General features: G+C 36.8%; 1 protein-coding gene across 2 annotated transcripts in view; it reads left to right on the forward strand.

Annotated features, from left to right (window-relative positions):
* The window catches only part of Prkdc (protein kinase, DNA-activated, catalytic subunit), a 203,951-nt gene that overhangs the window by 946 nt on the left and 181,732 nt on the right, over positions 1-21,273 (forward strand). Inside the window, exons 2-15 of one of the 2 annotated variants that reach the window (XM_060391032.1) lie at positions 1,338-1,414; positions 1,509-1,601; positions 2,986-3,060; positions 3,890-3,998; positions 4,478-4,590; positions 4,685-4,784; positions 7,348-7,403; positions 7,486-7,516; positions 8,821-8,978; positions 11,208-11,354; positions 12,909-13,073; positions 15,756-15,924; positions 17,518-17,567; positions 18,525-18,650. In XM_060391032.1, the coding sequence (XP_060247015.1) occupies positions 1,338-1,414; positions 1,509-1,601; positions 2,986-3,060; positions 3,890-3,998; positions 4,478-4,590; positions 4,685-4,784; positions 7,348-7,403; positions 7,486-7,516; positions 8,821-8,978; positions 11,208-11,354; positions 12,909-13,073; positions 15,756-15,924; positions 17,518-17,567; positions 18,525-18,650 (1,469 nt within the window). Of the gene's footprint in view, positions 1-1,337; positions 1,415-1,508; positions 1,602-2,985; positions 3,061-3,889; positions 3,999-4,477; positions 4,591-4,684; positions 4,785-7,347; positions 7,404-7,485; positions 7,517-8,820; positions 8,979-11,207; positions 11,355-12,908; positions 13,074-15,755; positions 15,925-17,517; positions 17,568-18,524; positions 18,651-21,273 lie in introns of those variants that run through there. The other variant, XM_060391033.1, reaches the window with a different exon arrangement.

Consider the following 21,273-nt stretch of genomic DNA (forward strand, 5'->3'; position numbering starts at 1 on the left):
AACATCTCAATGTATACCAATGTAAACTAGCAGGATGTGGTGTTGCAGGCCTTTAGTCCTAGGTTGAGGCAGTTATATCTCTGAGTTCCAGGGCAGCTAGAGCTGTATAGTAAGACCTTGGCTTTTTGTTTGTTTGTTTTGTTTCCGTTTTTTAAAGTAAATAAAACTTTGAACAAGATGCTATATATTAAGTATGCCTTTTCAAGGACCTGGTAGTGATGGAGAAAATACAACATAAAAAAATGAACATTTAATTCCTTTCTGTTTTTCAGTGTTTTATGGTTAGAATTCATTTTTGTGAAGTGACCTAGTTCTTGCTGCAGTTTCCACTTTACTCTTAGTATACACTATGTTGAAAGATTATAGGCTGTGAATTTGTTACTGCTACAATAATCCCTGCAGGCTTTTCTTGTTTTTTTTTTTTTTTTTTGTTGTTGTTGTTTTTTGTTTTTGTTTTTTGAGACAGTGTCTACCTACATAGCCCAGGCTACTCTGTAATTCTACATATCCTGTTTTAGCATCTCAAGTTCTGTGGTAATAAAGCTTGGGCTAGGTATGCTCAGACAGTTACTAATTTTAAATAACAGAACTCACTTTAAAATACTGTGATCAGAAAAAAAAAAAAAAAAGAAAAAAAGAAAAAAAATACTGTGATCAGAAGCTGGTCATAGGTTTCACCAAGGTAGAACCAAGGTTTTCTGGCAGATTTCCTTTAGGAAGAAAGTCCCTGTTTCTTTGCTGGTTGTTTCTTTCTTTTTTTTTTTTTTTTTTTTTTTTTTTACAGTGCCCCCTTCCCATGACTTGTAGCTCCATCTTCAAAGCATCAACAAGCAGCATGCCTAGCTCCTCTCTTGAGGTGCCTGAACCTCTGCTCTACTACTGTGTTCTGATTTTTTTTCCCTCTTTTTTAAAATTTTACTTTTTATAGATAGGGTCCCTGCACAAGCTGGCCCACATTCCCCTTTTAAGGTTTCGTAAGATTACATTGCCTCCACCAGATGGAGTATTAATTACATCAACATCTTAAGGTCACTAATTAGCAACTTCATTCCACCTGTAACCCTTACTACTTTGTAAAGTTGATATCCAGAAGTTAGGTATCACAGATAAGAGTGTGGCAGGGTGGGCAGAAAGTTTTATTTTGTTTGCTGCAATTTTGTGGAACAACATCCAGAACTTTCTGTGTTCATTGTTTCCAAGTAATAACCTCATGTTAGTTTTTTATTATTTGGAAGACTACCTTGAAAACCAGGCAACCCCTTTAGAGTTCTTTTATGAAATGCTTCTTGGCACTTCTAATTTTTTTTCTCCTCTTTTCTGCCCCCCCCATCCCCCAGCCTTGCAGATTTCCTTAGTTTTTTCCAGAGAGTTTGGTTTGCTTGTATTTGTCCGGAAGTCACTTAGCATTGAAGAAGTAAGTGAAAACTTTCATTTTGTCTCTTTTATGTTTCCCTTTGTTGGAGTGGCTTATTCTTATCCATATTTTCTATTTATTTCTTATATTATAGTTTCGTGATTGTAGAGAAGAAGCCCTAAAATTTTTATGTGTTTTCTTAGAGAAAATTGATCAGAAGGTCGCGCACTATTCTCTTGATATTAAGGTAAGGAGAAGGAAAAATCAAAACTCTTCTATGCCAGTCCTAGTCTTAACTTATAGTTTAGAGAACTTAGACTCTTATTTATGCTTTTTTCTTGGAGCTTCTTTGTGTTTGGAATGAATGTGTTGTTCAACATTTCAGTTTTAGTAAGGCCATTGTCAGAATTGCTTTGTTAATGTTAGTTCATACATGGTTGTATATGAGATAAATAATGCTTTTCATAATAGTAAATTGATGTTTTAAATCATGAGGACTTCCAAGAATACTTTATAAGATAATTTTATAGAACCTTTCTTTAACAGTGGAAACTTAGCCGTTCTACCTTATCCAAAACAAACAAAAAGTTTCATTAGTAGTAGTAACTAATATTTATAAAATGTGTCACAGTGTACAGGGTACTTTAATATATAGTTCATTTTGTTTACTCTTATCAAAATTCTTTCGAGTGTGTGTTTTTTTTTTCTTCTTGTTTGATTTTGAGTATAGAACCCAGTGACTTGCACGTGCTAGGCTATTGAATTTCTTTTCTAGATCTTTCTCTGAGTTTCTTTGGTTACTTTTTTTTCTTTTATGGATATGAATGTTTTATACATGTGAACCATGAGTATACAGGTACCCTGGGGAGCCAAAAGGAAATATTGGATTCCTTGGAACTGGAGTTACAGATTTTTGTAAGCCACTATGTAAGTGCTGGAAACCAAACGAGTCCTCCAGGAAAACAGCAGTGTTCTTAACTGCTGAGCCAGGATCTCTCCAGCACCCTTTGAATGCTTCTGTTGCTCATTTGTTCTCACTTACTTTTTTTCATATCACTGTGTTGTCTGAGCTACTCAGACTCCTGTGCTCAGGTGATTTCTCCACCTTAGCCTGTGAGTAGCTATACCTATAGCTTGTTTCTTGACGTATAACAAGTATGAAATGTATGTAGAAAGAAATGATGTACTTTTTGTTTTTTAATTTTTTTCAAATTCTTACTGAGGCATCATCTAATTGTGTTGCTGACATTACAACCGTAGCATATTGAGTTGGAGTTTTTAGTAATACTGATTGATTGATTGATTGATTGATTGGCTGGTGATTTTTCAAGAAGGGATTTCTCTGTGTAGCCTTGGCTGACCCAGCTCATTATGCAGATCAGTCTGTCCTTGAACCCAGAGATCTGCTTGCCTCTGCCTCCTAAGTTCCAAGATTAAAGGCGTGCATCACCACTGCTCAGCTGAGCTTTTGGTAATTTTTAATTTGTGTATTTCCCTACTCTATTCATATAATGGTTAATTAATAAATTTTATTATGTTACACATGGATATTATCCCTTAGATATAGTTTTACCTACTGTTAAGTCTGAGTTAAGTCATATTGGTGATTTTTGTCTCCTTTTGAATCCTAGAATACTTGTACCAGTGTTTATACAAAAGATAGAACTGCTAAGTGTAAAATTCCAGCCCTAGACCTTCTGATTAAGGTAATTATATATATACATATATATATATGTATATATATATTATGTAAGTATGTAACATAACTGGAAATTTGAGTTTTGTTTAGGTGGGAGTTTAGGAGAGGATAGAGTTGTGATTATGTAAGTGACATGTAGATTTTGTAACCACAAACTGATAGCACAATGATGTTTTGTTCTCATAATTTTCTTTGTAATAAGAGAAGAATTTGAAGTTGAAAGAAAAATAAGGGAGAAAATTAACTAAGAGTTTACTGCTTTTCCATTTGTCAATTTTCCTGCCTTTGGTAAAATCTGATGCTATTAGGAGTGCTCAAAAAACAGCTCCTCACCTTTCATTCAAGTTTTTCTTGAAACCTCAGTAATGAGGATAGTACTGATGGATGAAATATATGTAGATAGAAAATGATGTACTTTTTGTTTTTTAATTTTTTTCACATTCTTAATGAGGCATCATCTACTTCTGTTACTACCATTACAACTGTAGATTTCCTTGGTCTCTGGGGCTTACCTTCACCTTAGTCTGACTCCTTTTGCATTTCTGATTTAGAATTATTTTGGACTTAGTTGGTCTATGATTTTGAGTGCCTCTGAAGAAAAGTTCTAGTGATGTCATTGATCTCTGGGGAAGTTAAAATTAAGTTTAGACTGCCTTTCCTTTGTGATCTCCTACTAATCACTCATGTCCCACATCCCCAGATTTCAGAGTGACACCTGTCACTCCTGAAAGACCAGCTCAAATCTGCTGGAGGCTAGGATTTTGAAGCTTTGCTGAAGAGAGGATGCTTCATCTATACCTTCCTCTTTAGCAAAATGCTAACCTGTGTTCTTTTAGTTACTTAAGATACTGAGAAGTTCTAGTCTCATGGATGAATTTAATATTGGAGAATTATTTAACAAATTCTATGGAGAACTTGCATCAAAATCAAAACTACCTGATACAGGTGAGATAATTATTTTCAAATATTTTAACAAATTAACATTAACTGACAATTTCCTCTTGTGAAAAAAATAACACAATGGAAGCAAACAAAAGGATTCTTTAAAAAAAAACACATCAAGTATAAATTAGCCTATGTACATATATTTGGATAAAACTTGGGAAAGGATTTTATGAAAAATCTAGGTATTTTGTGTTTTATTATAAAATTACTTTTTTTCACCATTTTTGTGTATGTGCAGGTATAGTTGTGAAGCTCAGAGTACAGTTGAACAGACTCAATTCTCTCCTTCTACCATGTGGGTTCAGGGATTCAAACTCGGGTCAGGCTTGGTAGCAAGTTGCTTTTCCGAACTGTGTTATCTGGCTGGCCCTAAAATCATTTTGAATTGAAATCCTCTTATTTCTTATTCACACATTTTTATTAACTTCACTTATTTAAATGTAGTTTTAGGCTTTCATTTATCTGAATTTATTTTCCAGTTTTAGAAAAAGTCTATGAGCTCCTCGGAGTATTAGGTGAAGTTCATCCTAGTGAAATGATAAATCATTCAGAAAACCTGTTCCGGGCTTTCCTGGGAGAACTTAAGATCCAGGTATAATATACCTTATGACAGAATACCTCCATAGTCTTGGTTTTGTTTGTTTGTTTTTTCATTTTGTAATGTCTTTTTAAAAACTTCCTTTTAGATGACATCAACAGTAAGAGAACCCAAATTTCCTGTTCTAGCTGGCTGTCTAAAGGGACTATCCTCACTTCTGTGCAACTTCACTAAGTCCACGGATGAAGGTACTACCAGGTTTCGCTTGATTTTCTTTCTAATAGTGAGACCTTTCTCTAGAATAAGGACAAATTCTGATAAATGCTTTAACCTAGGTACTATTGCTATTCTAAATGAAATAAACCAATAAAAAACAAAACACACTGTATATGGCTCCACTTCTATGAGTTATATAGAGTAGGAAATTATAGAGACAAGTAGAATAGAAGTGTGAGGAGCTGAGGAGGATGGGTGGGAGTGGTGTTGGCTTTCAGTGGGTACAGCCTTTCTGTTGTGCGTGATAAAGTTTTTGGTATAGAGTGTGATGCTATACAATACTGAAAATATTAATGCTACTAAATTGTATTTTTATATTATGCAGATTTACCACATTAATGTTTATATAGGAAGTTGTCTACTTGAGAGGGGAGGGTGTGTGTGAGAAAGAGTAGCAGGATGTCCAAAGTCAGACCTCCCTGTGTTCCCTGGGTAGTGGTTGTCCGGATCCACTTTGATAAGTACACGTTGTGTTTAAAGGAACTTGGTTTTTCTTTTTCTTAAAACCGGTTTACTGTAGTTGTTTCTGTTTCCTTTTTAATTTTTTTTCACATTGCTTACAAAGAAATAGAATTTTATATGAAATTCTAATGCATTCTATTTTGATTGATTCTCTACCTTTTGTCTCATTCCCATTATTCCAGTTACTTTTATTTAAATGACCTTTAAATGACTTTATTTATATGACCTCTTGCAGCCCCAGTTCAAATGCTATTATGTCAGTAATGCCTTTCTTGACTATATAGCCACACTTTCTTGGTTTTGTATTCCAAAGTTGACTTTTTAAAAAAAATCTCTTTTAGGACGTTATGCTAAAAAACATAATGCTATCTTTATTACCATAAGGCCTCTCCGACATTATTCTCCCTGAAGCTTCTATTATGTCTGTCTTCTAATACATAAGTCTGCTATCAAAGCAGATGGTTTTCTGCTGTATACAAGTCACTGTTAAAAGGACAAAGAAACCAGTCAGTAATAAACCATGTCTTTTGTGTAGCTGCAGTGAATAACGTGATTGGAGACAGTTACATAGGGAACATAGGTAGCTGTGGTATCAGCTTGCCTAGAAGATTCATACATTATAGTTATATACATAGTCTGCATTTTCTTTAGGACATAATATTATGAAGGTCCACAGTAATATCTTATTCACATTTGTAATTCCCATTACTTGCCACGTATCTTAGGTAGTGTTCTATTGCTGTGAGGAGACCAAGGTAACTCTTATAGAAGAAAGCATTTAATTATGAGCTTGCTTTCAGTTTTGGAGGGTCAGTCTATGATTATCATAGTAGGAAGCAGGTAAGGATAGCCTTGGGGCAGTAGCTGTAGGATTCATATCCTGATTCGCAGGCAGTAGGCAGAGAAAGGGAGAGAGAAAGGAAGGAAGAAAGAGGGGAGGAGAGAGATAAAGACAGACAGACAAACAGACAGATTGGCTAGGCCAGGCCTGGGCTTTTGAAACTTCAAAGCCCATCCCCAGGGACATACCTACTTGTTGGTATAATGTTTTCTTTTTTAATGTATACATCTTACCCTTGTTAATTTAAATACTGATTTCTCCCCCACACCACCCCCAACTCTCCGGTTTCATCCAGATATTGCATTGTGATACTCATTCTAAGCATCCTGTCTCAACTCTTGTGTTAACAGGAACAAAATAAAAGCACCTAGACACAATGTTGAGCAGGGAGGAGCCAGAGGACAGGAAAGAGGGGAGGAGCCAGAAGGTAGGAGATAAGTGGGAGGAGAAGGGGCGAGAGCAATCGAGGAGAGCAGAACTGGAGGAGAGATCTTGGAGGACGTGGAGCATCTTAGGACCAGACCTAAGATTTCACAAAAAGCAAGTATAATGTGGGAAATCTAAATGTTAGGAAACTGAGGGCTTGGAGGTTTAGGAGGGAGTAAATATTGCCCAGCATTGTGTTCTAGGTTAACTAAAAACCCAGTCTCTGTGTGGTGATTTGGTTATACAGCTGTTTAAGATTAGCAGCAAGCTTTACTAGAAGATAAACCAATAGTAAATATTAATCGTCTCTTATGACACCTACTCTAATGCTACGCCTCCTAATCCTTCCAAAACAGTTCCACTAACTGAGGACCAAGTTCAAACACACTCAAACTATCACAGCAAGTATTGTATATAGAATGTCTAAGAGCATTAGGGGAAAGAGAAGTATGTTTGGCGTTGAATGAATCACTTCTTTTAATCTTCCAGTCTTCCAAGAAACCATAGGCTTCCTCTTTTGTAGATGAGAAAACTGAGGCTTTCAGAGATTATGAAATATAAGTTATGATTTAGAACATGAGCTTACACATTAGTTATTCCAGATATTCTTTCTGCTTTCTGCAGAAGCTGTAACAACTTACAACTCTTGCTCAGTCAAATAATGTTGAGAAGTTATTCTGAAATCAAAGGTGATTTGTGCACAAAGGTGATTGTGTCTTAAGAAAAGCTATAAGTGCCTTATAAGGAATATAAATAGTATTACAATTTTTAACAGCCTTCTTCTGTTGTTGTTGTTATTTCCTCAGATCCCCAGATGTCCAGGGAGATTTTTGGTTTTGCATTAAAAGCAATTCGTCCTCAGGTAGTATTAATATTACTCTTGAGTCTTTTACAGTTGTACTTGTGATTTTTTAAACAATGATGATTTCTTTTTTCTGCAATAGATTGAGATGAAGCGATATGCTGTGCCCTTGGGTAAGATTCTGTATTTAATAAGGTAACAGTTTAAATTACATCAGTTAGCATTGTGAATATGGTTTTGTTTAAGCTAGAATGAAAGCAAGTATAAAAGTTTCTGTGATATTTCACATGTAATTATTTATAATGGAACCTTAAGATTTTATTAATTTAAGAAGACTAATTTAAGCCCATCATCTCTTACTGGGATGATCACACATGCTACATGATATATATATATATATATATATATGTACTTTTATACAGATAGATGTATGTATATACATGTTTGCTACATATATATGTATATGTATGTATTTGTATGTATACATATGTTATATACATATATGTGTGTGTATGTATACACACACACACATACACATATGCATACATATATTTGTTAGTGGCTGCCTAGGGACTTTACTCAGTAAGTAAAGGTACTTGACCCCAAGCATGATGACCTGACTTCCATCCTCAGGACCCATGTGTTGGCAGAAGAGTGTTGACTTCTGCAAATTGTCCTTTGACCTTCATATTTGTGCAGGCTCCCCCACAAAAACGTAATAACAAAACTTTTCTAAAAGAATACACTTTATATGTTAGTGTAATTAGAGTCAATGGTCAAAAATATGTTTTATATCCATATAGAATATACATGTATATATATATATACTAATCAGTATATAATTCAGGAGACTCAGACTATTTAATTATTCTGTTGTTGCAACATGGTTTCATGTTGCCTAGGGTGGCCTTTAACCTTACTATGTAGATGAGGACCTCCACTTTTCTAATGCTTAGATTTCAGGCATATGTACCATACCTTTTTATTCCATGCTAGCTACCAAACCTAAGGCCTTGTGTATGTTAAGCAAGCACTCAACCAACTGAGCTACATCCTCAGCCCATAGGCTTTTTGATTCTGCATTGAATTAATAAGGCTAGGTCCAGTTTTTGACTCTTGTTTGGTGCCACGTCATGGGGCTAAGTCAATGTGAAGACTGGGAACATGGAGGGCAGTTGAGATCACCAGATTATAATAGGGTAATGTACTGGATCTTCTTTTTGTTTGTGTTTTGAGACAAGGTCTCTGTATAGTATAGCACTGGCCCTCCTGGAACTTACTGTGTAGACTTGGCTGGCCTCAAACTCACATCCACTTGCCTTTGCCTTCCTGGTGCTTAATGTTGTGTGCTACCATGCCTGGCTCTACTAAATTTTCTTGAGCATGGTTTTAATTTTAACACATACAGGAAGCTTTCTTAATTCTTTTTTCTGGCTTTTTTGAAATATTTTAAATGGGATGGTTTTTGTATTTGCAGCTGGCTTACGATTACTTACTCTACATGCATCTCAATTTACTACGTGCCTTCTGGACAACTACATTACTTTATTTGAAGTACTGTCAAAGTGGTGCAGCCATCTTAATGTGGAATTAAAAAAAGCTGCACAGTCAGCCCTGGAGTCATTTCTGAAACAGGTATTCAGATTTAGCTTTCATTACAAGTTCCTCAAAAGAACTGAATTCCAATCTTGTAATTTGAGTACAATGAGTAGAAATTATGCGTGTGTGGGAAGATGGGGTATGCCTGTGTATAAGAAGGCTAGGAACTGTTGTTCTTACTTGTCATCCCAGCCCAGGGAGGAGGATTTTTGGAGGCCAGTCAGCCTGCGCTACTCAGAACAAAACAATAGCCAGGCAGTGGTAGCATACTTCTTTAATCCTAGCATTTAGGAGGCAGAGGTAGGCAGATCTCTGACTCTGAGGCCAGCCTGCTCTGCAGAGTGAGTTCCAGGACAGCTAGAGCTGCACAAAGAAACCCTGTCTCAGCTACCCCTGCAACACACTCAAAAGCAAAAAACAAAAACCAGCCAACAAATGTACAAAGAACAATGTTCAAATCTGCTATCCTAAAACCAAGAAAACAATCATTTTACCTTTTTGTTGACCATTTTCTCCACCCTCCCCTTCATTATTTTTATGTAAAGAAGTATTTGTAATTTTTGTAGCTTCATGAGTTTTTTCCACAGCATTGAATATTTCCCCAATAGGACATTGAGATGTACATGATTAAATTTGTTAGTAGTATAATGTGTCACTATGAACACGATGTTACAAATTCTTTATTTTGTGAGATAATTGTTTTAATTTTTTGCTGTTATAAGTAGGGATAATTAGAGAGAAGTGCATGAAAAGGACAGAATCTTGTACTAAATTAGTGGGAGTTTAAGTGATTAAATATTTTATGGTAAGATGAAAATCTTCCTTAATTAAGTAGATATTATGTAATTCATTTTTGGTGTTATTGTTTTGTTTTTGAAATAGGCTCTTATTCTGTAGCACAGGATGACCTGAAATTCAATGTGTAATGCAGGCCTTGAACTCTTGGCAGTTTTATAAGGTCAGCTTCCCAAGTGCTAGGATAACAGTGTGAGCCACTATGGTTGGTTTAATTATTTACTTTTTGGGAAACATATTCATGACATGCTTTATACATGAAAAGTTTTTGAAGCAATGTGTATGACAGTTTTATATTTTTAAAATAAATGGGAAGTAAAGAGCCGAGAGAGACATGGTTAGCTATAATGCCTTTGGGAATAATTAGAGAGCATATTGGTAAGTTAGCAATGAAAGTTGTGGATTTTCCCACCCTGCGTTTGATAATTATGAATTTTTGTAGAATTTGTGCTAAAATTAGGACTGCTGGTTTGAACTCTCATGTTCTTGAACATGGGGTCTTTATGTGATAGTTAGTTGTACTGGCTAGTTTTTATGTCAGCTTGACACAAAATAGGGTAATCCGGGAAAAAGGAAGCATAATTGAGAAAATGCCTCCATAACATTAGCCTGCAGGCAAGTATTTTGGTCATTTTTGTGATCGATGATTGATTTAGGAAAGCCTATGTGGGCAGTGCCAGCCCATTGTGGGCAGGTGGTCCTGGGGAGTATAAGAAAACAAGCTGAGCAAGCCAGAGAAAGCCAGTCAGTGAGCAGCATCCTCGATGGCCTCTGCTTTACTTCCTGCCTCCAGGTTACTGTCCTGGTTGAGTTCCTGCCTTTACTTCCCTCAGTGATAGATGGGCTGTGATGGGGAAGTGTAAGCTGAAATAAACTCTTTCTTCCCTAAATTGCTTTTAGTCATGATGTTTATCACGGAGTAGAAATCCTGATTAAGACAATAGTGATCTCAAGTGTATTTTTACTCTTCCTGCACATAGTTCTAATGCTATCTCTTTAATGCTACCTGGGTCTTAAAAATATCTGAAATGGGCTTGGGACTTAATGAGTAAAAATACAAGCTTGATGACTTGAGTACAGTGTCTGCGACTGACATGGTGGGACCTCTACAGTTTGTCTTACTGCATGCACACACACACACACACACACACACACACACACACACTGTAGTATACGTCTCCACAAAGAAATAAATATAGCTAAGAAAAAATTTAAATGTGAATTCCCTTTTTCCAATTAGCTCCTTCTTTGTTCTGGTCTCTTTTAATCTTTTTCTTCAGGAAAAATGCATCACATACAGTGTATCCTTAGTTAAGAAACTGGTTTTTTTTTTGAACTTCTGTTAACTAAGCACATTGAAGTAGAGGGTTCTGAGTAAAAGCAATCTAATAGTATGTTAATAGTCATACTTGTTTAAATCCTTCTGTTTTGCTATTAAATGTTTCTAAAGAGTATATGTCACAATTACAGATTTCATTTACTGTGGCAGAAGATGCAGAGTTGCATAAGAGTAAGCTGCAGTACTTTATGGAGCAGTTCTATGGAATCATCAGAAATGCAGATTCAAACCACAAGGAATTAGCCATTGCTATTCGTGGATATGGACTATTTGCGGGAGTATGATTCATTAATGTATTTTAATTTTAATGTTTTTTGTTTTATTTAATTATTTACAGGAATATAATATGGCATTTAAAAATAGTGTGTTCTACTTTTGTTGATATTATTGGTATTTATTCTATTAACAGTTCAATTTTCAGTGTTTACTATGTTTAGAATACATTTATTATCTTAGATTCCCCATAATTCACTGAAAAGATGAGTGTTTTATACATGAAAAAACCAAGATCGAGAAAAGTCACTTAATTTCTCAAAAGCTACCCTAGTTGATAGAAAAAAAAAAATACGTAAGTCTTACCTAGGGTTGATACATGTCTGTGATTCCAGTGTAGGAAACAGAGTAAGGAAAACTAAGTGTTTGTGGCCAACCTTGGCTATATATAGCTCTAGGTCAGCCTAGGCTATCTGAACACACCTAGGAGATAGTTAACTAAGAAGTATATACATGGACTACAGAGATGACTCAGAGGTTAAAAGCACTGGCTGCTCCTTCTAAAAGTTCTGAGTTCAATTCCCAGCAATCACATAGTGGCTCACAACCATCTATAATGAGTTCTGGTGCCCCTTCTGGTGTGCAGGTGTACATGCAGGCTGAATACTGTCTACGTAATAAATAAATAAATCTTGAAAAAAAAAAAAAGTACAAACACCTCCAAGTGAACAAAACCTCATATAAATTCAATTCTGAAGGCTAAGAGCATCCTGTTTCCCTTGTACTCTGCTTATACAGTTTGTACAGTAAAACTATAGTTGTTTTTACTTAAAAGTTTTAGACAGAAACTCTTAGGACAGAAAGACATTTACTAAGACTAGCTGGTGGTTGGGGTGGCACATGCTTTTAATTCCAGCACTCAGAAGGGAGTCCAGGACAGAGAAGGCTGCACAGTGAGACCCTGTCTTTCCCCACTCCCGGCACTAAAAAAAAAAAAAAAAAAAAGTCTTGGATTCCTAGCTATAATCCAAGCTTCAGGAAGCTAAAGTGCTACAAGTTGAGGACAGCCTGGATTACATACTAAATTTAAAAGTTAGCCTAGGCCTTATCCACCCTTCCCCTACCCCCAAAGATAAGATGAGCAACTCCAGTTATTTCTTAATGGATTCTGTGACATTTCCTTCTAAAAAACCTAATTTCTGTCTCTTCTAAAGGTTTCTCCATCAGCATCTTTTTATTTTCCTTTCCCTTGCTTTCCCTCTTTTTCATTCTCTTATTTATTCCTCACTTCCATTTGTTTCTGTTCGCTGCTCTAATTACTATAACTAATCTAGAGACAAAATACGCAATATGTAAGAAGCCTTACAGGACCAGTGCATACTGAGACCTGCCCCTTAATCAGAGGCCAGAACATAGTTAACAATGTGTATAAGTAGCCATTTAAGGTTTGACTACGCATAATTGTGAAAAGTGTAAGATAAACTATTTTATATATAGTAATAAGATAAATAAATGATTTGTTAATATATAGTGGTTTATAATCATGTGCCCTAACATGACATTTTAAGTGCCTTTGTTTTGATGATAAGATTACAATTTCTGTTTTGCCTTTCTTAAAGCCCTGCAAGGTTTTAAATGCGAAAGATGTGGACTTAATGTACATTGAGCTCATTCAGCGCTGTAAGCAGATGTTCCTCACCCAGACAGATGCCACTGAGGATCACGTATACCAGATGCCGAGTTTCCTTCAGTCTATTGCAAGTGTCCTGCTTTACCTTGACACAGTAAGTGGAATGGTTACACTGAACGTGGTTGGAAATACTTAATCTCATCTCTATAAGTAATCTTTGTTTTTATTAATGAAAAACATGATTTATTGATTAAATTATCAACTGTGGAGCTCCTTGATAACAATATAAAATGGATAATTCATCAGAAACTTGCTTGTAGATACTAACTTTAATTTTTTGAAACAACAAAATTTAGCAACATATGTCTCACAAGCACCATTATAACTGCCAGCTCTTGAAATCAGCAGCATTGCTTATGTTTAATCAGCTATCCAAACTCGCTAATACTTTTTCTGACAGTGTATACTAGGTAAACAACTACTAAGAAATTTGTGTTTGCTAGTATAGCATCATAATTACAGTCTTAGAGACTCCCAAGTAGCTGGAAGGAAAGTATGGAAAGAAGTGAGGTTGCAGGAACTATAAAGGACTACTTTTAGCTTCTGGCCCTATGTTAGTCCAGAGACTGAAAAGGAACACAAAAGCTTTTGGATGAAGCAGTAAACGTGGTAGGTCTTTCAGGAATTGTAACTGGTGGATCCAGAATGTAGTCCTGGGGTGAGCATCAGGAACTAGAGAGGTTCTTGGCTTTCAGATTGTTTAGGTAGGTAAGGCAGGTCACAGTTCTGAGCTAGATACTTCCAGCTTTATTGCCCTTCACCCCCCAAAAAAATCCAAGCAGGAAGTGGAGCATGTGGTGGGGATGGGGTGGGAGGGTGGGGGGAGAGGAAGTTGTGACACACTTAAAATCCTCTACTGTTCTGGGCCTTCTCTATGGAAGGACAGAACCCCCTCCACAAGGGAATTTTGAGTCATGGGGGTACATTTTAAGTACCCTGTGATACCCACATTTTATTTGGTATTTGTGTTATGGATTTTGTTGTTATCTAAAGTAGGATTGCTATAACAGTTTCTACTCCTGATTCCTTTTTACCAGGGAAATTTTGATGCAGTCCTGGGAATATAAGTATGTTAAATAGTTGTACAAATCAAAGGTTTTCAAATCAAAAGAATTTCTTGGTTTTTGTATAATTTTACCACTTATTAAAGAGGAAAACAAATTTATATACTAATGAGATAGATTGCTTGTTTATTTTTGCATAAAATTTAAATCATAGTTGCTGCTCTATGATGTACAGTATCTTTTTTTAATATTAGTTATAGTTTATTAACTTTGTATCCCATTCCATCATCCCCTCCCAATCCCACCCTCCTTCCCTCATCTCCCTGCCCCTTTCCAAATCCACTGATAGGGGAGGAGGTCCTTCCCTTTAATCTGACCCTACTTTATCAGGTATCTTCAGGACTGGCTGCAAAGTTCTCTTCTGTGGCCTAGCAGGGCTACTCCTCCCTCAGGGTGGGGGAGGAGGTAGGTCAAAGAGCCCACCATTGAGTTCATGTCAGAAATAGATGTACAGTATCTTTTAGTATTGTTCAGAATTGATAAATGATTTTACAACCACCAATGCTTAGAATACTTCTTGGCATAAATGTATAGCACAAACTGGCAAAAGTATGTTTAGGCCGTTTTTGGAACTGGAAATATTGTCCTAATCCCAAGCCACAATTCATTAAATGATTTTTTTTTTTTATGAACCTTAAGTCAGCAAAAGCAGGAGTTTTATTGTTGTTTTGCATATATGAATATATATCATGTGTGTGTGTCTTGGTATCTAGGGAGGCCAGAAGAGTATACAAGATCCCCTGGTACTAGAGTGACAGTTGTGAGCTACCATGTGGGCACTGGGAAACAAACCTTGTGTAAGAGCAGCATTTGCTGCCAACTGCTGAGCTATGTCTCTGGCCTCAGACAGCAGCTTTTAAAGGCAAACATTCTAGCACAATATAACTCAAAGATACAATAATTTAATACTTACATGCTAAGGAATGATAGAAAAATAATCATTTTTTTGTTATCAGCCATTGTTCATAAGAGGAAAAAACTCACCGTGTCAGATAAAACACTGTAATTCATAATGCATTTTTGAATTTGAACTGAAATATTTCAAGCAATACATACTACATGGCAGGATGCAGAGTGTGTGTTCTGGACCTAGGGTGTGGTGAATTCATGTGATACAACAGGCAAGCACTTCTAGGATTTTCATTTTTTAATTTCGTTTAAAAAAATTAGCTTTGTGTATGGGAGTTTTGCCTGAATGTGTGTCTGAGTACCACATGTATGCCTGGTGCTGTCAAGGGCCAGAACCTGGGGTTATGGGTGCTGGGAATGGTGCTGAGACATTTTTCCAGCCCCATACCTCATTTTTTTTATATGTTTGATTTTTTAAAAATAAACTTTTCATCTGGGTATTTGGAAATGTTTTACTGTTATGATATATCTTTTATTCCCCATAGTTGATTCAGCAATCCCATATTGGATCACCACATACAATTTAAAAAGCTGGAGTCTACAGAAGGAAAAATAGATGTTCAATTTTCCATCATTCTAAAAAACTCAGATCGCCCTTAGGATAGAAGTGCAATGTAAATGCCACTTGTTTACTATGGTTTATTCTGGCAGCTGAAATAATGAACGCTAAGTCTGATAGAGGAGTTAACAGTCAGTTTTCATTTACCTGTCATTACTTCAGTAGTAATGAATTTTAGGTATAAATGTTGTTCTTATATTTATTCCTTGTTCTAATTTTGCATTTGTTCTCCATTTTTTGGTAGGTTCCGGAGGTGTATACTCCAGTTCTGGAACATCTCATGGTGGTACAGATAGACAGCTTCCCTCAGTATAGTCCCAAAATGCAGTTGATGTGTTGTAAAGCAATAGTAAAAGTTTTCCTAGCCCTAGCAGAAAAAGGGCCAGTTCACTGGAATTGCATTAGTACTGTGGGTAAGCTTGCAGTTTATTTCAGTTCTTATTGTGGTACATGCTAAACATTATTTATTTAGTTTATATATATTTAATGAAATATTTAATGAAAATCTGGTTCCCTATATTTTTTTTTGTGCACATAGTATTTTTTAGAGAACTTTTCATTTTAATGAATCAATTTGTTTTTTACTTTATTAGAATTTAGAGTCACTGGTACCTATAACTGCTTCTTTAATTAGAATCTTTTATTTTCTTTCTGACAATTTAAAGCATGTAAACAACATGTCTTGATCATACATACATTTTAGTTACTGTTATATTGAAGAAATAACACGACCAAGTTACTTATAAAAGAAAGCATTTAAATGGGGGTTTGCTTACAGTTACAGAGATAGTTCATAGGCATCATGGCAGAGAGGATGGCAGCAGATAGACAGGCAGACATGGTGCTGGAGCAGTAACTCAGAGCTCACATCTGATTTGCAAGTTTAGTCAGAGAGAGAGAGAGAGAGAGAGAGAGAGAGAGAGAGAGAGAGGCCTGGAGAGAGAGAGAGAGAGAGAGAGAGAGACAGGGCCTGGCGAGGCTTTTTGAAATCTCAAAGCCCACCCCCAGTGACACACCTTCTCCAACAAGGCCACACCTCCTAATACTCAAATAGTTTCTTGAACTGGGGACCAAGTATTTGAACATATGAATGAGTCTATGGTTGCCATTCTCATTCAAACCACCACAGCCCCCAATTCCTCCCTCCCATGCCACCTATGAACCCTCAATTCCTTCCTTCCACTACCCACTTCATGTTCTCTTTTGTTGTTAATCCACTGAGTCCAGTTTCTGCTTGTTAGAATGTTGACTAGTCTTGTTGACTTGATTTTGTGCAGATAAACATAGCTATAGTGAATTTGTAGATACAGTGACCATGTTATGTCAAGAACACAGCATTTCATAGCATTCCTCCCTTTCTTTTAGCCCATGCATTCATCTCTTATTCCAAGATATTCCCTGAGCTTTGGGTGTTGAGGGTAATACAGATGTCCCATTTAAGGCTGAGCGCTTAACAGTCATTAAGTTTCAGCAACTTGACTGGTTATGAGTTTGCATTAACTGGTACCCACTGCAGAAATACTTCTCTATGCATAAAAATTTAGAGCAGATGGAGTACATTCAGAGTAGTGTGGCTGTTGACAAGCATAAATATTTAGAAGGCAGTCTTATAATTTGTCCATTTAACAAAGTAACAGTAGTAGATTGTTCACCAGGGCCTTAGGCCTCCTGAGCTATGGGCTTTTTACCAAGAAGCCTTTTTCTTTAAACATCCTTGGCTTCTGAATCTATTCTTATTTTATTGTATTTTAGACAGGATCACACTATGTAGCCTGGGCTGACTTTGAGCTCCACAGTTGTCCGGTCTCTGCTGTCCAATGCTCAGATTACAGATATATGATACCATAACAACTTTAGTTTCGGGCTCTCAATAGTTCAGAATTTAAAAACAAAGATACTAATAAATTTCAAATAGAAAATAAGAGGCAAAATAATATTTGTTGTTTTTATTGAGTAATTATGTTTCTTAATCTTTCCTTTATTATTGCCTTTTTTTTTATTTTTAGTGCATCAAGGTTTAATTAGAATATGTTCTAAACCAGTGGTTCTTCAAAAGGTAAATTCTGTCTGATTCTAAAGTTTAAAAAATTAGTCTTATCATTGGATGTTAGAAACAATGTTTTGCCAGTAAAAAGTATGAAAACCTTTTGTAGTTTTAGCCACCACTATCCCTTTTCTTGAGACAGGGGCTTATTTATCCCATGCTGGCTTGGAACTTAGCCAAGGATCACTTTGAACTCCCAATATTCCTACCTGTAGTTTATAAATGCTAGGATTACTGGTGTGCACAAGTGTGTCACATTTATATAGTGCTGGGGATTGAACCCAAGATTTTATATATAGTAAGCAAGCAATCTGCCAACTAACCCACATTTCCAACCCATCCCATGTCTTGCATTTTGAAATTTCATATATGATATCAGCTTCTGTTAAATGAGTACTTTTTCTAAGGAATAAAATGATGATACATACACTTTAAAAATTTTTATTTCAGTATTTATTTGTATGTGTGTGTTTTTGTGTGTGTGCATGCCATAGTGAGGTTGTGGAGGTCAGAGGCAATGTTTAGGATTTAGTTCTCTTCTTTTACATTGTGGGTTCCAGCAACTGAACTCAAGTCATCAGGCTTGATAGCAATTACCTGCTGAGACATCTTGCTGTCCCTGCTACATACATCTTTACAAAGAAAGAAAGGCTTCCTTTCTTACAGCCTAGGAGAAGATTGTAGAACATGTTTGGAAGTTAGAGGAACATGAATGGGATGAGAGGTTGGGTCACGTAAGAGGATGGTTTGTAGTGGGTTTGGTAGCTGTGTTAACAATGCTCACTGGCTATAGTCACTGTCTCAGCTTTTCAGTTTTCTTATATTATGCTCTTTTACGTCACTTTATTGCAGAACCTATATTGGTTGTTATTGTAGTTTAAAAAATTCTGTAAGTCACTATGTTCTGGCAGCAGTTGTCTCATGTGTATACCAATCAACAATGGGATGTTTTCTTCCTCTCCTCTCCAGGATATTGAGTCCAAGTCTGAAGACCCCTGGGCTTCGGGGGAAGTCAGAAAGGGCAAGTGGAAAGTGCCCACGTACAAAGACTATGTGGATCTTTTTCAGCGTCTTTTAGGCTGTGACCAAATGATGGTAAATTTGTAAATATGTATATTTTCATTATCCTTCCTTATTTAGGTAGTTTGCCTCATGTTTGTGTGGCAGCCAGAGGACAACTTTTCTTTTTTTAGTATTAATTTATTTTACATTCCTATTGTAGTTTCCCCTCCTTCCTCTCCTCCCAGTGCCTCCCTATCACCTCCCCTTCCCACCATCCTCTTGTTCTCCCTTTCTCCTCAAAAAAGGCTCAGAAAAAGGAGGCCTCCTGTGGATATCAGCCCATCTTGGCATATCAACTTGCAGCAGGACTAGGTATATCTTCTCCTATTGTGGCTAGACAAAGCAGCCCAGGTAGGGAAAAGGGATCCCAATGCAGGCAATAGAGTCAGATACAGCTTCTGCTCCTGCTGTTAGGAGTCCCACGTGAAGACCCAGCTGCACCACTGTTACATATGTGCAGAGGCCCTAGGTCTATCCCATGCATGCTCTCTGGTTGATGGTTCTGTCTCTGTGGACCCCTGTGGAACCACGTTAGTTGATTCTGTATGTTTACTTGTAGTCCCTGATCTATCTGGCTCCTTCTGTCCTTCGTCCCCTTCTTCCATAGAATTCCCCAAGCTCCATTTACTGTTTGGTTGTGGGTCTCTGCATCTTTTTCCATTAGTTGCTGAGTGAAGCCACTCAGATGACAGGGTTCCTTCTCATGGCACAGGTTCCGAGCTGGGCCAGTCATTGATTGGCCGTTCCCAACCATCTTTACCACTACGTGTCTTGTTGGCAGGATAAATTGTAGGTCTAAGGTTTTGTGGCTAGGTTAGTGTTCCAGTCTCTTCACAGAAAGTCTTTTTTAGTTACATGGGGTGGCCATTTCATGTTCCATATCACCCATTGCTAGGAGTCTGACCTAAGGTTACCCTTCTAGATTCCTGGGAGTTTCCGTTGTCCTAGGTTTCTAGCTCATCGCAGAGACATCCATCCCCACATTCCATTTGTTTTTCCACATACTCTCTTTTTCTATCCTTTCATCCTCCTTCAACTTAATCCCTCCCGCTCCCTTACTCCCTTGTCTACCTGGTTCTCTCCGTCCATTCACACCGATTGTCTATTTTATTTCCCCTTGATATCCTTTGGAGGCCTTCCTTTTTCAGAGCATTTTCTAAGGAGAAAAGGGAAAAGGGCGATTCACGCATCCCCCTTTGGGCTATCCTTGTTACTTAGGTCATTTGAGTCTGTAGTTTGTAGCATGGTTATCTTTTATTTTATATGGCTAATATCCACATATCAGTGAGTACATACCATGCCTGTCTTTCTGGGGCTGGGTTACCTCACTCAGCATGATCTTTTCTAGTTCAATCCATTTGCCTGCAAATTTCACGATTTCCTTGTTTTTAATAGCTGAGTAGTATCCCACTGTGTAAATGTACCACAATTTCTGTTTCCATTCCTCAACCTGGGACATCTGGGTTGTTTCCAGTTTCTGTCTGTTATGAATAAAGCTGCTGTGAACCTAGTTGAATAAGTGTCCTTGTGGTATGGTGAAGCATCTTTAGGGTATATGCCCTGGAGTGGCATAGCTGGGTCTTGAGGTAGAACTATTTCCAATTTTCTGCGAAAGCACCAGATTGATTTCCAAAGTGGTTATTCAAGTTTGCACTTACACCAGCAATGGAGGAGTGTTTCCTTTGCTCCACATCCTTGCCAGCATGTGCTGTCACTTGAGTTTTTGATCTTAGCCATTTTGACTGGTGTAAGGTGGAATCTCAGTCATTTTGATATTTATTTCACTGATGGCTAAGGGTGTTGAACATTACTTTAAGTGCTTCTTAGCCATTAGAGATTCTTCTGTTGAATTTCTATTTAGATTTGTACTTCATTTTTTAATTGGATTATTTAGTTTGTTGGTGTTTAATTTCTTGAATTCTTTATATATTTTGCATATCAGTCCTCTGTTGGATGTAGGGTTGGTGAAGATCTTTTACCAGTCTGTAGGCTGCTGTTTTGTTTTTTTGACAGTATCCTTTGCCTTGCAGAAGCTTTTCAGTTTCATGAGGTCCCATTTATTAGTTGTTGATCTTAGTGCCTGAGCTGTTGGTGTTCTGTTTTGTAAGTTGTCTCCTGTGCTAATGTGTTCAAGGCTCTCTCCTGATTTCTCTTCTAACAGATTTACTGTGTCTGGCTTTATGTTTTGGTCTTTGATCCACTTGAGTTTTGTGCAGGGTGATAGGTATCGATCTCTTTGCATCATTGTTTTACATGTAGTCATCCTGCTAGACCAGCAGCATTTGTTGAAGATGCTGTCTTTTTTTTCCTTGGTATGATTTTGGCTTCTCTGTCAAAAATCAGAGGTCCATAAATGTGTGGGTTTATTTCTGGGTCTTCATTTTGATTTCACTGACTATTTCTATGCCAGTCATACCGTTTTTATTACTATTGCCCTGTATTATATCCCTTGAAATCAGGGATGGTGATAGCTCCAGAAGGTCTTTTAGTGTATAGGATTGTTTTTAGCTATACTGGGGTTTTTTTTTTTTCCATATGAAGTTGAGTGTTATTTTTTTTTTAATGGTCTGTAAAGAACTATGTTGGAATTTTGATGGAAATTTCTTTGAATCTGTTTTTTGCTTTTGGTAAGATGGCCATTTTTACTATGATAATC

The sequence above is a fragment of the Meriones unguiculatus genome, chromosome 9, assembly GCF_030254825.1.
Source record: "Meriones unguiculatus strain TT.TT164.6M chromosome 9, Bangor_MerUng_6.1, whole genome shotgun sequence".
NCBI lineage: Eukaryota > Metazoa > Chordata > Mammalia > Rodentia > Muridae > Meriones > Meriones unguiculatus.